The 14072-nt window shown below is 44.6% G+C and overlaps 1 protein-coding gene across 4 annotated transcripts in view; it reads left to right on the forward strand.

Moving 5' to 3' along the window:
- The window catches only part of THSD1 (thrombospondin type 1 domain containing 1), a 30679-nt gene extending 16920 nt beyond the window's left edge, over positions 1 to 13759 (forward strand). For all 4 annotated transcript variants that reach the window (XM_021526605.3, XM_021526604.3, XM_021526607.3 and 1 more), the window contains 2 exons: positions 3856 to 4014; positions 8350 to 13759. In XM_021526605.3, the coding sequence (XP_021382280.2) occupies positions 3856 to 4014; positions 8350 to 9725 (1535 nt within the window). In that variant the 3' untranslated portion in view covers positions 9726 to 13759. The remainder of the gene's footprint in view (positions 1 to 3855; positions 4015 to 8349) is intronic.
- The last annotated feature ends 313 nt before the right edge of the window (positions 13760 to 14072 follow it).

The following is a 14072-nucleotide window of genomic DNA, read 5'->3' on the forward strand; positions in this document are numbered from 1 at the left end:
TTTCTGGTGTTAATTAACACTTAATTCCTATTTCTGGTGTTAATTAAAACTTCTTTTCCAGTTCTTAGTTACACTCTGGAGACCAGTTTCAACTTTGGTGTGACTTACATTGAAGTCTCTTGCAGTTGCCTACAGCACAAATGAATTTTGTTCATCTAACTTTTGCTATTGGGATGTTGGCAGGGCATAAGAAATGCATCTGTTGCCTGAAAAAGGAAAGAGGAAGGTGTGGGAGGACCTTCTGAAAAATGGTCAGTAAGGGGGGAGAGGAGTAAATGGAGCATCTAGAGGTCAGGCAGGGATGTACAATTTCTGTCAAATTTTTGCTTCCTGAATAAAACTGTATGAATCAGATCTGCTCATTGGTAGGAAAGTCTGAGAACCAATTAGCTCTGTTGCCTGAATCTGTACCTGGGTTGGGTATTTATTTAGAAACAGGCATATGCAGGAGATCTGGGTGTGCTAGGGCTAGTTTGTACCACATCTACTTTTTCTGTGTCAGTAAATGCTTCATCTCCACACATTAGAAATAAATCAAGTTTTACAGACTCACTTACAGACTCAACTTCTGGGAAAAAAAAATATTTTTAGGCTGTGCCTCCCCATTTCTTAACAATGCCTATTTGTGGGGAAAAGACTCTTAATTTTCCCATAGTCTAGGATTTCTTTCTTTAAGGGGATCCTTGTCCTTTCATTGTCCAAATTAGTAACCTATTGGAACATGTCACCATTTCAGTGCACCCAAGCTTCATTTCCATGGAAGGTTGAGAGGCTGTTTTCAGGACCTAAAAACCAATCTCAGCTTCCAAAAATATCCTGCAATCCCCTAGGCTAGCACAGATACTTACATGAACCTGTCAGTAATTGGTGATTTTGTCCCACACCACTGGCCTGGTTGAAGTGTTTAGGACTGTCATGTATGTCAGGCTGGAAGATTGATGCTGAGTGTCCCTTGCTGACTATGCTGATGGACAGCACTGCATGCACAAAATCTTGTGAACATGGAAATCTGAGGGGAGAAATTTATGCAGAGCAATAATTAACACAGTTAATTGCATTTATCTTTCATGTTGGCAGATCTGCCAACTGTCAGCTATTTCAAAACAACTCATCAGTTAGATGTCTTCACGTTGATAATTGATTCCTCAATTGTGTGTGAAGAAACCTCACGCTTATTAGAGCTAGTTAGCAGTACATGCCTTCTGGTTTTTCCCCTGGCATTTTCAGTCTATTTGTCTTAAATGGAGGTTAATAATTTCATTTCCTTGGGGGAGAATAAACTGTGCTTCATTTTCTTTTACATTCTGGTAATCGCAGGGGATTGTAGAGCAAGATGCAGGGGTTTAAATCTCCCATCTTTCATGGGAGCTGGAACATTTCTTGCTCTCCTGCTGTTTGAGTCACATTTCTTAGCCTCAAAACTATGGATGCCAAGTGTTTTTGCTAAGGAACTCTATACCTTTAGCCAAAGCCCAAGTCATTGAAAAGTGTCCTGGAGCAATGGGCACATGTTAAGTTTGACGTCAGTGTTGGAAAATTACTCATCCTAAATGTTCTTATATGTTGAAACCCACAGGCATCAATGTGGAGACTGTTGAGCACCCTCCACTATCACCAGTGTTAGCACTGGAGGCAACCAGAACCTTTCTGAGCCTGGCGCTGCATCTGACTTTAATTAACGGAAGTTTAAACTAGCAGGAAATGTGGAGAGAGGGAAACAAGTTAGCTCACGCACTGGAAATTATGACAGAAACTCAGCAAGCTGCTCACACAAAGAGTCTGTAGGTCTACAAGGAGGTAGGTCCTTCAAGTAGCCCCTCTTCCAGTGGTGAGGGACACTGCTGGAGTCCTTCATGATCCTGATATGAAGAAAACTGTTGGGAGATCCTATGTGATATATATGATATTATAGTATATATATATATTACTATAAAAGTATTTTTGAGAAGGCATCAGTGAGCCCTTGACTGTGTATTGATTATGAACATTTTTTCTTCCTGCCCTCAGTAATAACTTGGTTTGCTAACTGATGTGGTTTTGCAAACGGTCCACAGTCTGTACCTTTTTGGGACTCCTTAATCCAACAAACATCCTCAGTTACCTACTTCTTGGCATCCTCTGATTCTCTTTTCCCTTGACACCATACACTTGCTCCATTTTGCACTTCACTGGGAGCTGACATGGCTGCAAACTGAAGGAGGAGTCTGAAAGCTCAGCCTGCCTTTAGGCTCATCACCAGCTCCAGAGACAGAGGGGTGTAAGCAGAGAGGGGCACAAAGAGCACAAAGTGAGATGCAGCCTGGGGTCTTGGATGTTGCAGTATTGTGGTGGAGTCGGTGACAAACAGCTGGAGTGGTCACTTGATAGTGGGTGGGCTTAGAACCACAGCAGCACCAGGGAGTCTTGTCAGGCCAGTCTCTCCTTGGCATTAGGCTAGGCAGATGTCCTGGGGTACTCAGGCACACAAATGTGGTGAGTGTGTGCCCACACATGCTCTGCAGCCTTGGCTGGCAGCACAAGTGTAAGCTCAAACTCTGGGGTCCCATCCTGCAGTGCAGACAAGGACCTGCACCAGGAGGGCAGCTCCACTGGTCCTCTTAGGCTGCTCACATTAATGCTGACATGGTCACAAAACTCTTAGGACAGGGCCCAAAGCAGTTACAATTTAATGTTTATTGAAACATAGCTGTATTTATTCTTGTTAGAGACATTTAAAAATAATAACACACTAGGAACAATACAGCAACCAATAAAACATGAAATCATAAAACCATTTTCAGTCATGCAACACTCTCTAGTGCTTGGACACCATAACTTGGTTAAGGACTCGGGGCATGCTAGCAGCAGTAATAAAATTAAAAATCATAGCTTGTGTTGGCAGTAGCAACACCATAAATTATCTAAAAGAGCAAAGTTTAACCTGGTCTACTTTCAAAAAATTTTATTTAGCTGTTTTTCATCTTCATCTGTGAGCAGTGAAATTGAGTTAAGTAGTCTCTTGTTCTTCCATCTGTCAGTCAGCTGATCCATAGGAGTGTCCCCAGGGGCTTTATCTTTTAAGATTGCACCTGAGCTCATGCATTGGTTTGGAATTTAAAGTTGTGGCTCTGCCTCAGTGTCACAGCTGCCACACAGGGACAGGAGTGGTCTCATCTTTCTCTCTCTGGGTTCTCACTGCCGTAAAGTTCGAATGTGGAGATCACTGGATGAGGATGTAAGAAAAAGAGGGATTTTATTACATGTTAAAAAATTATAATGTAGCATTAGAACCTGAGCCTGCCTCCAGGTAAAATAAATAAATGAACATGCAAAATTCCATCCATGAGTTAATTGCCTAATCATAAGCAGTAAAACAATAGAGACCTATAAGTTGTGAGATGAATGATTCAATAACATGCTTATGTGCTGGGAAGAAAATAAAGAGTAAACCAATGTTGTCATTTCATTAGGCCTTGTAGGCTTATCATCCTGACGCAGTCATATAAATCAGCAATAACAGTCAATCAAGTTATCCTGCTGTAAATGCACTGTTTGTCAGGCAGGAATTTGATAAATATATAAATTACCAGCCCACTTCAAAGATCTGTGGATTCATTTCCTTTTGCTGTTGTTCCAGGCAGAACCTGCCTGCCAGTTGACTAAACACTGTGTTGCAGGCTGACACTGGGGTGAAAAAAGGAAAACAACAAGTGGAAACTTTGGCTCATTCCTGGATGCCACTTGCTATTTTGATCTTGCTGTTTGCATTGTTTGGTTATTTACTGCTGTTTTTCTGAAAAAGAAGACAAATGGCTGTGTCTTTAAAGGTAAGGAGGCAGACACATTCCTCATTGCTGTGAGCTTGTGTATTTGTAGAAACGTGGAGCCGGTGGCAGCCCTGGAGCCCATGCAGTGTCACCTGTGGGGACGGAATCCGGGAGCGCTTCCGAGAGTGCCTCACCTCCTCGCCGGCAAAACCAGGCTGCGCTGGATCGCCGAGGGAGACTTCCCTGTGCTCGCTGGAGGAGTGTGTGTGTATGTAGCTCTGCTGTCCTCTTCCCCTGGTCCCGTGACCACCGTGGCAAAAGCAAAGTATAAAATGGAAACAACCCCTCTCTTTCAGTCATACTGATTTGGGGGGCTGTCACATTCCTGTGGTTGATGGAGCAGGGCAGGAGCCTCTGTGCATTTGATTGTGGGACACTGGAGATAGGGTTCCAAGGCATAATATTTCTGAATGCCATGAGTGCAATGGAAACAGTTTAAAATCTCCAGGATTATCAGAGTGGAGAAGTCCTGAAAGAGAGATCTTGAGGCTATCAGAACATGTTCAGTAGTGAAAGCCAAAGACTCCAGTGGGAACCGATTAAAAAGTTAAAGCCGGTTAGAAAAGGGTGCTTGTTCCAGCTGGGACCTGTGGTGTGAGATTACCATTCTGTGAGTTTTTTGAGGTGGCAGTGCCAGGTCTCCCCCTGCTCCAGCCTGCCACTGCTGCTGCCCTGTGACAGGGCAGGCTGGCTGTAACTGATAGGTAAGGCTTTATAAAACCTTTATAAACCCTTTACTATCGGTAACAACTGGCCACTGCTGGTGGTGGCAAGTAAGTGCAGATACAAGAGAACTGAGCCTTCTATAAGATGATAGGTGGATTACAGCAACCACATGGCCTTCAGTGAGGCTGCATGAGGCTGTGCCAGCACCACAGCTGGGTGCTGACAGCCACCATTGAGGGGCATGAGAAGTGTCCTCTTCAGCAGGGTGCTGCTGCTTAGTCTGTGCAAAACTTTTGCTTCTTGCAAATTCCGTGCTGAAAAGAAGTGTGCTGATGCCAAGGGACCACAGAGAACAGAAAGCTGATCTACAAACTCCAGTGCTTTTGCGTCCCACAGGGGGTAGGGATGGGGAAGGAAAGATGTCCAGGAACTGTGCAGGCTCCTAGGATCTCAGACTGTAATTTAACAGATGTTTTAAGCTATTGCAAAGTGACCAGTGCCTTACTCCTTGCTTTGGCTGCTTGCAGGCACTTCTTTCTGCTTGCAAAATGGAGTGTGTAGAACTGGATTAGAGGCAGCTAAAAATGGACAGTTTGGGGATGTGAGGAGTTGTTTAGCTCATGGCCACTGTGGTGCTTATGCTGCTGAAAAGGAAAGGACAGCAGGGGGAGAGAATATGCAACTGGAGCAGGAAGAGGGGAGGACTATGTTTTTAATGGAAGTGTTAGCTTGAACCAGCTTTGAGGTGTCCAAGGATGAAGGCCTCAGAAGTATACAGGCAGGACTGAAATGTATTGTGGAACGCTGCAGGAAATAGGTTGTGTTTAACAAAAGTTTGGGTGAATGGAAAACACTAAAAATTATATTCCATCAAAGTATTACATGTTGTCAATGGTCATGAAGCACTGGGAGTGTTTTAACAGGTCTAATGTTTTTAATGACTTGAAAATGCTGGCCATGTGGGTTTGCTTATTTAGTAAAGCTCTAAGTAAAAGCAGCGAGGAACAATTTAGATGCTTTGGGCCCCCAGCTTAAACCAGCCCTGCTCTAGTTGTCCTCTCTATGCCAGATTCTCTGAGGCTGCTGTGGGCAGCAATGTCACCACCAAAATGCAGTGGGGTTGCTAGTGTTTTTCCAAAGCTGCTGTTGAGCTGTGTTATCCCACGCCTCCTGTCTATCTTCTGGAGGGGTATGTCTCTAAGTATATAATTTGGTTTGGCTCCTTACCACCTCTGGAGGTCAGAGAGCAGTCCTGGTGCAGGGAGCTCACTGGAGGGGGTTCCCTGCATGCAGAGCATGTGCTGGAAACATGATTTTTCTGTGGGCCTTTCTCTGCATGCATGGAGGTGACGGGCCTCTAGTGCTTCTCAGAGGGGTCACTCCTCCTGTGCCAATGTGCAGCTGTAAAAGGTGTATGCTGGTTTCCAAAAATCCTGTGCATACACTGTGCACACACCTGTGGCAGTCTGGTTGGACTCAGCGGGTCTGGACAATCCCCAGATTCCAGTGAGGTCTCTAGGTTAATAAGAAGGGTTAATACATAGCACAGATGCAAAGGAGGCCTGCATTTGCACCCATTGCCGTGTGATCATCTGGAGGAAATAGCTCACTTCTGTCTTGCACATGGTTTCTAATCCTCCTGCTCCCACATGGGGCAGGTTCCTTTACAGAATCACATACATGATTTCATCCCATTGAATCTCAGCTTGCTCAAGAAGTGGTTTTACACTCTGACTTTGTAGTGTTCATCCACTGCCTGATCTCAAGCTGGGAGTGTCACCCTCACCCTTTCCACTCTGGCTGTCTACAGCTTTTGGAAGCAGACAGGTTCTGTTTCCAGCATAGCTCTTAAGACATTAGTCCAGCAGATGGAGCAAATGGCTGAATGAGCAAGGCCAGCACGCAGTGTAGGGGCCAGTGAGGTGCAGGGAGAAGTGAACCATAGGGACCCAGTCCTGTTTCAAACCTCTCAGTTCCTTGCTGTTAGCTGTGTACCCCAAACAGTGCAGCACAGTGTGCATTACAAACATGAGCAGACGTGACTGAGAGAAGGATGAGAAATTAATTCATTGCTCTGCTGCAGTGGTGCTGAATAGAGCAAATGCTGGCCCTGCCTGCTTCTCTGAGGTCAGCTTGTTCACTCCCCACTCAGGTGTCCAGAGCAGCAGTGCGCTGGGCTCTGGCACAGGGGCTTGGACTGAATGCAAATTTTAGAGACCTTCCTGTAAAATTCAGCAGGCAGTGGTCTTGTTCTTGAAGTTGGTTTCAAGATCTCAGAGTGACACAAAGATCAAAGTTAATCCAATGGCAGGATTTTTTAGAGGACTTGGGATTGTTAGGTAGCCCTGAAATAGGGAAGTGGAGCTCCTTCCCAGCCCAGCACCCTGCATGTCTGTTCTGTAGCAGCCTGAGACCTTCTGCCTGTGTTCATCGGTGCATTTGTGCATCCTGCCCACCTAACAGCTGCACTACCAGCTTGCTGTTGAGTGTGTGTTCTCCTGAATTATGGGAAGTACATGGTGTCCAGTTCTTGTTATTCTGCAGTCACATTTCCTATTCCCAGACAGTCACTGTGGTGCAGGCAGGAGCACCTGCCAAGTCTTACAGCTGTCTGTCTGTCAGTCTTATGGAAGGCTTTGGGTTCTGGATAAAACTAGAGACTAGAGCAGGGTTATGCAGTGGTTTTGTTGGAGCTCACACCTTTATGGCCCGCTCTTGTCAACTGCAACTAACCAGCCTTATCCTCCAACAAAATCTTCATGGCTGTAGGGAGCTGATGTCTGACTAGAACAAAAGAATTTGGGCAGTGGTAACAGATACTAAAATTAGTACTGAACCAATTAATCCACTTTCAACCATGCTGTATTCTGCTCAAGATTGCCCCTGAAATGCTTGAGACCTCAGTCAAAAAAAAAAAAAAAAGAATCACCAATTTGTCATTGGTTCAGCCATCTGTAATGTGGTGGAATGGACTAGTGAGAGGTTTAAACAGGGCTGTGGACATCTCTGAGACTGTCACATAATAGGTTAGAATCATAGAATATCTCAAATTGGAAGTGGTCCATAAGGATCATAGAGTCCAACTCCCTGCTCCCCCAGGACTACTAAGCTAAACCATATGAGTGAGAGCATCATCCAGACAGCCTGTGAATTCTGGCCATGGTGACTTCCCTAAGGTGCCTGTCCCAGTGACTAATTATCTTCTCAGTGAAGAAAGGTTTGCAGAGTATTCTTCCCTGTTCAAAGTCCCATCTCCAATCTACAACAGAAGGGTATCAATAGTAGAATGCTGGAGAAAGCAATGGCATTTTCAGTTGAAAGCTTGCTGTGGCATGGGACGGTTTTGTCCTCTGGGACTGTGGCACCAGACAGTGGTAGAAACATCCTCAGAGGACTGCTTAGAAAAGCTGCCTCTCCTGATGCTGCCTCTGTCTTCAAATTCATTTCAATTCTCACACCCACTTAAGCTCTCCTGAAAATAATTTCAAATTGATACCTGAAGTACTAGCCTGGTTTGAATTATTTTTGCCCCCTTTACGTCACTTTTCAACAGGGAATCTAAATGTACTTCATAAAGAAAGGCAGAGTTCCTTCATTTTACAGGTATTCATTAATACCTTATGGAAATGGCAGAACAGGAAAAAATACTTATGACATTTAAAAGGTCTGTGGGAGTCTTGGTTTAAAGTAAGTATATATCCATGCCAGTTTGAAGTCATCAAATTGTAAGTCATCTCCAATGAGCAAATTTTAATGGCAGACAACTTCCTATACTGTATTAATGTCTTCTTTTCCTTAGTAGTGAAGTATCCATCCTCAAATACCAAAATGCTGCTGCCAGTGCAACTCTGACAGATGTGTGTGTTCTTTCTTACAGCTGTCCAGCCTCCCACCCCACCTTCTGTTCAGCCAGGAGAGGACCAGAAAGCAAATAATATAGTTACCATCACAGGTATCTCACTGTGCTTGTTCATCATCTTTGCCACTGTTCTTATCACCCTCTGGAGGAAGCTCTGCAGAGCTCAGAAGTGCAGCACTGCTGTCCGACGAAACTCCGTCCATTCCCCCGGCTTCCGGAAGAACTCAGATGAGGAGAACATTTGCCAAGGCAACAAGCAACGGGACAGCTTTGTTGAAGGAGGGGATGCCCCTGTTAACATTCCCCTAACCTACAGGCGAAGCCTCCAATTTGCGCAAGAAGATGATGCCTCTGGAAATGAAAACTTTCAGCCAAATGCCCAAAAAATAATCCCTCCAATTTTCAGCTACCGCCTGGCACAGCAGCAGCTGAAAGAGATGAAGAAGAAAGGCCTGACGGAGACCACTAAGGTGTACCATGTCTCTCAGAATCCTCTCACGGACACAGTTCTTGGTGCCACCACGATGCTTCCCCTGAGCGGGGAAAACCAAGAGGAGGCAGCGGCTAACAAATTTCGGATCAAATCACCATTTCTGGACCAGCCAGCCAGTCAGTCCAAGTTCCTGGGAGAAGGCTCTCACCCTAGGCTGGATTTTCCATTCTCACAGGCCAATCCTGCAATGAGCCCTACCCAAACCTTGGTAAGAAGAGGTCATTTCAAGCACCAGGATAACAGAGTGGACTTGCCTGAGAGGGGCTGTCACAAAAACTCGCAGTTCAGAAGAACAGCCAGTTTCCATGAAACTAAAAAAGCCAGGCCTTTCAGAGAGAGAAGCATGTCCACACTCACACCCCGACAGACTCCTCTCTACAGCTCCAGGACCAGGACGTGGGACCAGGGTCTGGAGGACAGAACACGGCCAAAATCGAGAAACACTAATCCAGCTTGTGAAAAGCTGGATCAGCCCCACAGTGCTGTGCTGGGGTGTGAACCACAGGGCCATGGCGCAAAGCCCCACCACAGGGCAGGTCCCCTGGTGAGGAAGCTGGACCTGATTACAGACCGCCAGCCTGCCGGTCAGGAGAAGGCAGCTGAGAAGCCTGAGCCCAGCCGAAGTAAGAGGGGCCCTTCACCTAACCCCAAAGGTGTATGGCGGAAAGAAACCGGCCCAAACAGCAGGGATAATTCCCAGAGAGGCCTAAGCATCAGCCCTGCCCAGTATCGAAGGGACAAGTGCCAGAGCTTCCCTCTGGACCCTGAGTTTGCCTTTTATGACAATTCTACTTTTGGCTTAACGGAGGCGGAACAGCAGATGATTGACCTCCCTGGGTATTTTGGCTCAAATGAAGAAGATGAAACAAGTACTCTGAGCATTGAGAAGCTGGTGATCTGAGTGACTCATTGCGGCCCTGCAGGAGTGGCGTGCGTGGGAGAGGATCTGCGGGATCAGCTGGCTTCAGGTGAAAGAGCGAGCAGGAGTCACGTTACCTCCACACACGGCAGCAGGGAGTAATGCCCCAGGTCTGGCTTGTGGGAACATATTCCATTCTATTTACTGAAATTTTCATATAAATTTTTTTTGTATGTATGTGTGTACAAGACACACAAAGTACCCTGGGAAAGAATGTGTTAGCTAAGATGTGGCACAGGAATATTCAATGATTTTGTTGTGTAAAGCAGTCATGTTTTGTGCATCATACATGATGAGTGCCACTGACATTTCCCACCTTATTGACTGTGTACTGGTAGACTGTGAGATACTGAAGCATCACTGTCCAGCATCCTCAGCCATCTGCCCTGATTAGTGAATCATTTCCCATCTAGAAAGCACAAAGCTCAATCTGTGGGCAGTTTTCATCTTTTTTCTTTGATAGTTATCAGTGAACTGCATTGATTTGTAATTATTACTCAAATAACTCATATGGTGGGAGGGTTTTTAACTGGTTGCATGAAAGTGCAAACAATTGATGCTGAGTACTTGAGTGAATTTAAAATTGTGGAGACATTTTCATCATTCAAGACTTTGTTATTTTCTAACTGTCAATATTTATATCGAGAAAACAATGCACAAATATTTACAGGAAATTAGTACAAAAGGTATGCTACAGGGAGGGCAAAGCAAACAGGTGATCAAATTTTAGTCCTCACAGAAATGTTACCGCAGCATGTTACCTGTAAAAAGCAGTGAGAGAACTGTTGAATTATGCATCCTTTCCATAGTCATCCTTTCCTTTATTAAAACTTCTAAATGTAAATACATTGACAATAATACTAATATGGCAAGCTCAAAATAAATTATGAACAAAACCAGCAGACAGCAAGATTATTTGATTAATACCTGTTCTGGGAACAAAAAATTAAAATGGCTTGAAATATCTAGTGATTTACAGAGAATCTTTCAGAATCATTTACATTGGAAAGACTTCTAAAATAATTAAGTCCAACCATTAATGTAACACCATGGTGTTTGCCACTAAACCATATCCCTTAACTGCCACATCCACACACCTTTTGAACACTTCCAAGGACAGTGATTCCACTGATTCCCTGGGATGCCTGTTCCAATGCCTGACCACTCTTTCAGTGAATAAATTTTCCCTCATATCAAATGTAAATCTCCCCTGGCATAACTTGAGGCCATTTCCTCTGATCCTGTCACTTTTTAACCTGGGAGAAGGAGCCAACCAACCCCTTCCTTGCTACAACCTCATTTCAGGGAATTGTAGAGAGCAGTAACAGTGAGCTACAAAAGCCATGATGGGCTTTTTGTTGTGTTTTAAAACCGGACATCACAAATTTGCCATTAGATTCTGCTGTAAGTATTCAGAGTTGGGTTGGAACTCCAATTAACAGCAGAAGCAGAGCTCAGGCCTTAGTGAATGACTAAGACTTTTCTTGCCATTTGTTAGGATAAACGTCTCTCCGGGGACGTTGCAAAGACCAGGGGAATGCTAGTGGGCAGAAACAAGAAAAGAGGAGATGCTGCACGTGGAGGTTGATGTAAGAGAAGAAAGGTTTAGGCAGTAGATTGTTAGTCTTAAGACCACCTCTCCCCTTAAGGAGCCCAACCCTACATGCTCTTTAACCTGCCTTGTGGGCGAGAAAGCAAAATTAGCATGTGCTCCATTGCCATGAAGTAGGCTGCTATCTTTCTCAAAACTGGCTTTCTGAGCAGAGAGAGAGATTTCCCAATCCCACACTGTTTCCTCCCCTAAAGCCAACAGCAATTTTAAAGGAAGAGCAGCATTGTTGTGTGTAGGCTGCCAGTTTCCGATGGCACCCCGCTGCAGTGTCCAAAGCTGGCACAGGTAGCTTGACAGGCACACAGTGTTGCCTGCTGTGACAACATAGGAGGAGCAAGCCTCAGCATTTGGCCACCAGAGTCAAATCTGGCTGTTTGAATGGCCTTTCTGATGGGTGATGTTTTGCAGCTACTGCTGGAGTGAGGGATCTGACTCACTGGGTGATGTGAGCTCCTTCTTTCCCAGGAGCCATGCCAAGATGCCAGTGTTCAGCCCTTGGCCCAGCGTGGTGTTGGTACCAGCAATGCATTCCCATGAACTGTCAGCTTGAAAAGCTGTTTAAAGCGTTCAAGAACATGTTCACGCTTGAAGAGTTATTCAAAGGCAATCAAATGTAATGAGTCCTTAAATTGACTTAAATGAGCTGGAAATCAGACCTCTGAAAAAATTGCTGCTCGGGTTACTTACCCTGCCTGTACTAAGGTAAGGTCTGTGATGTAAAGTACCTTCTCCCTGAAGCAGTGATCCATCATCATTGGAGCTGCAGGGCTGCTGTATCTGTTTAAGCTTTGTTGAGCCTCTCAGCATGGGAGAGAGACCCTGGAGAAATGGGAGATCAAATTGCAGTGCAGCAACATTCAGCAAGCATTCCCCTAAGCTTCAGCGGGAGGATTGCAGCTTGGCAGTAGCCCTCAGATCCATCCAGTAAATACTCAGCTAGTGGCATTCCACCCTGTTTATTAAGATTAAAGGTGGTTCTGAAATGCTTCCTGGGGTTTGCTGTGGAATTTGCAGGCTCCTGCACAAAGCTCTGTGATCCTTGCATCTCAGAGGGAGTTTCCTTTGCCACAGAAGGGCAGAGAAGGGGCAACATTGCTCTAAATCAGATGGTGCTTTCTGCAAAGTTGTCCCAGTGTTGGGCTGTCTTATGCATGTACTTAGGTACACTTTACATCAAAGGCAGCAGGGCAAACCCCTTCCCTCCCAGCTTGTCATACCTTGTCCTCCCTTTCTCTCTCAGAGACAGGAAAAACACCATAACATTGATGCCTGCTGCTCCATACTGACACACAGGGAAGCAGGCTCCATAGTCTGGGCTTCACATCACTCATTGCTCATTCACTGGGGAATGGGACTGGGTGCTGATTAAGCCCTGCTGACTTCATCTCCAGCTTGATATTCCATTATCAGGTGGGTTACCAGATGCTTAATGAACTGCCAGACCACAAATGCTGTCCCCTAAGTGCTGTAGTTTCCACAGTCTTTGCTCTACTTCCTTAGCGCTCTCTACTGAAGAATGGGATTGAGCATGAACCGCCAGAAGGCATAAACTTACCTCACATGTCTTCCACCTAGAAATTATCCTTTCTGCCCTCAGTACTGCATCAGGGGCCACACAGTTATAATGTGTCCTTATGTCTCAATATGCAGTTACAACCCCTTACACTAAGATTTTACCATATCAAAATACAGAAGCAGTGATCGGAAGGGAAAGATTAAGTGCTGCCTTTTTGCAGCCCTTTCTTCACAAGAGCAATTTCATTTCAGACATGTTGGTGAAAATTTAACTCCACATGAGCATGCTTGAGAAGAGGGCAGGGGGGCAGTCTAGCCAAGGGCATAGGCTCTAGGAGCACAGCCCCTGGAGTGCTGCCTATTACACTGGGAGGTTCATGTTTGTAGTCACTGGGATGTCTAGGAAGCACAGGAACCAAACCAAGTTTTAAACTGAACCTTCACCTCATGCCTCTGCATTGTCTCTGGGACACCCTGAGCCATGAAAATTAAATTTACCTTGCAGACCCTTTCAGCTACCCAGGACAACAGATGAAAAAGCACCAGAGCCAACACTGAAAGAATACATTTCTCATATTATGAGCTTTCCATGATTTTGATCCAGATTTCATTCACGTCCCTATTATTGAAAACCAGATAAAAAGCATTAAGTCCTACTCATATGGTTTTATTTCACTCTTTATCAGTATGTATACAAATTACGGTATGTATGGATATAAAAGCAAGTAAATGGGAAAGGAATATCAGTTTAAAAATTATTATAAATCAGAAAAAAAGGAAACATTTATTCTACAGTATAGTAGTTAAATTATTTGCATCAAGCTAATACTGCTGTTCATTTTAAACTGTTGTTATTAAGAGCTGTAGAAAATAAATCTTCAGTATTCCATTTTTTCAGTCATTTGTGTTGCTCTTTCATTTCACCCAGTGAGACTATGAAAAGAGTGTGCCTTGTGATTCAACCACTTTCAGATTCCCCTTCACTAATGCAAAGTGATCTGGTAAGTTACAGGAGAACGTACAGGAGAATCGTGACTGCATTTTAGGAACTCCTAGAAATATCTGCGCTCACCTAAATTTTAGTAAAATCTGCATAATTTTATTTTGTGGCTTAAGTCTGGTTGGCAGGATTGTTTTTTAATTTATTGTACTCTAGCAGTGGATCAGCAATGGGAGCTATTGGAATGGAACTCACACTGTCC

This window comes from Lonchura striata, chromosome 2, assembly GCF_046129695.1.
Source record: "Lonchura striata isolate bLonStr1 chromosome 2, bLonStr1.mat, whole genome shotgun sequence".
Taxonomy (NCBI): domain Eukaryota; kingdom Metazoa; phylum Chordata; class Aves; order Passeriformes; family Estrildidae; genus Lonchura; species Lonchura striata.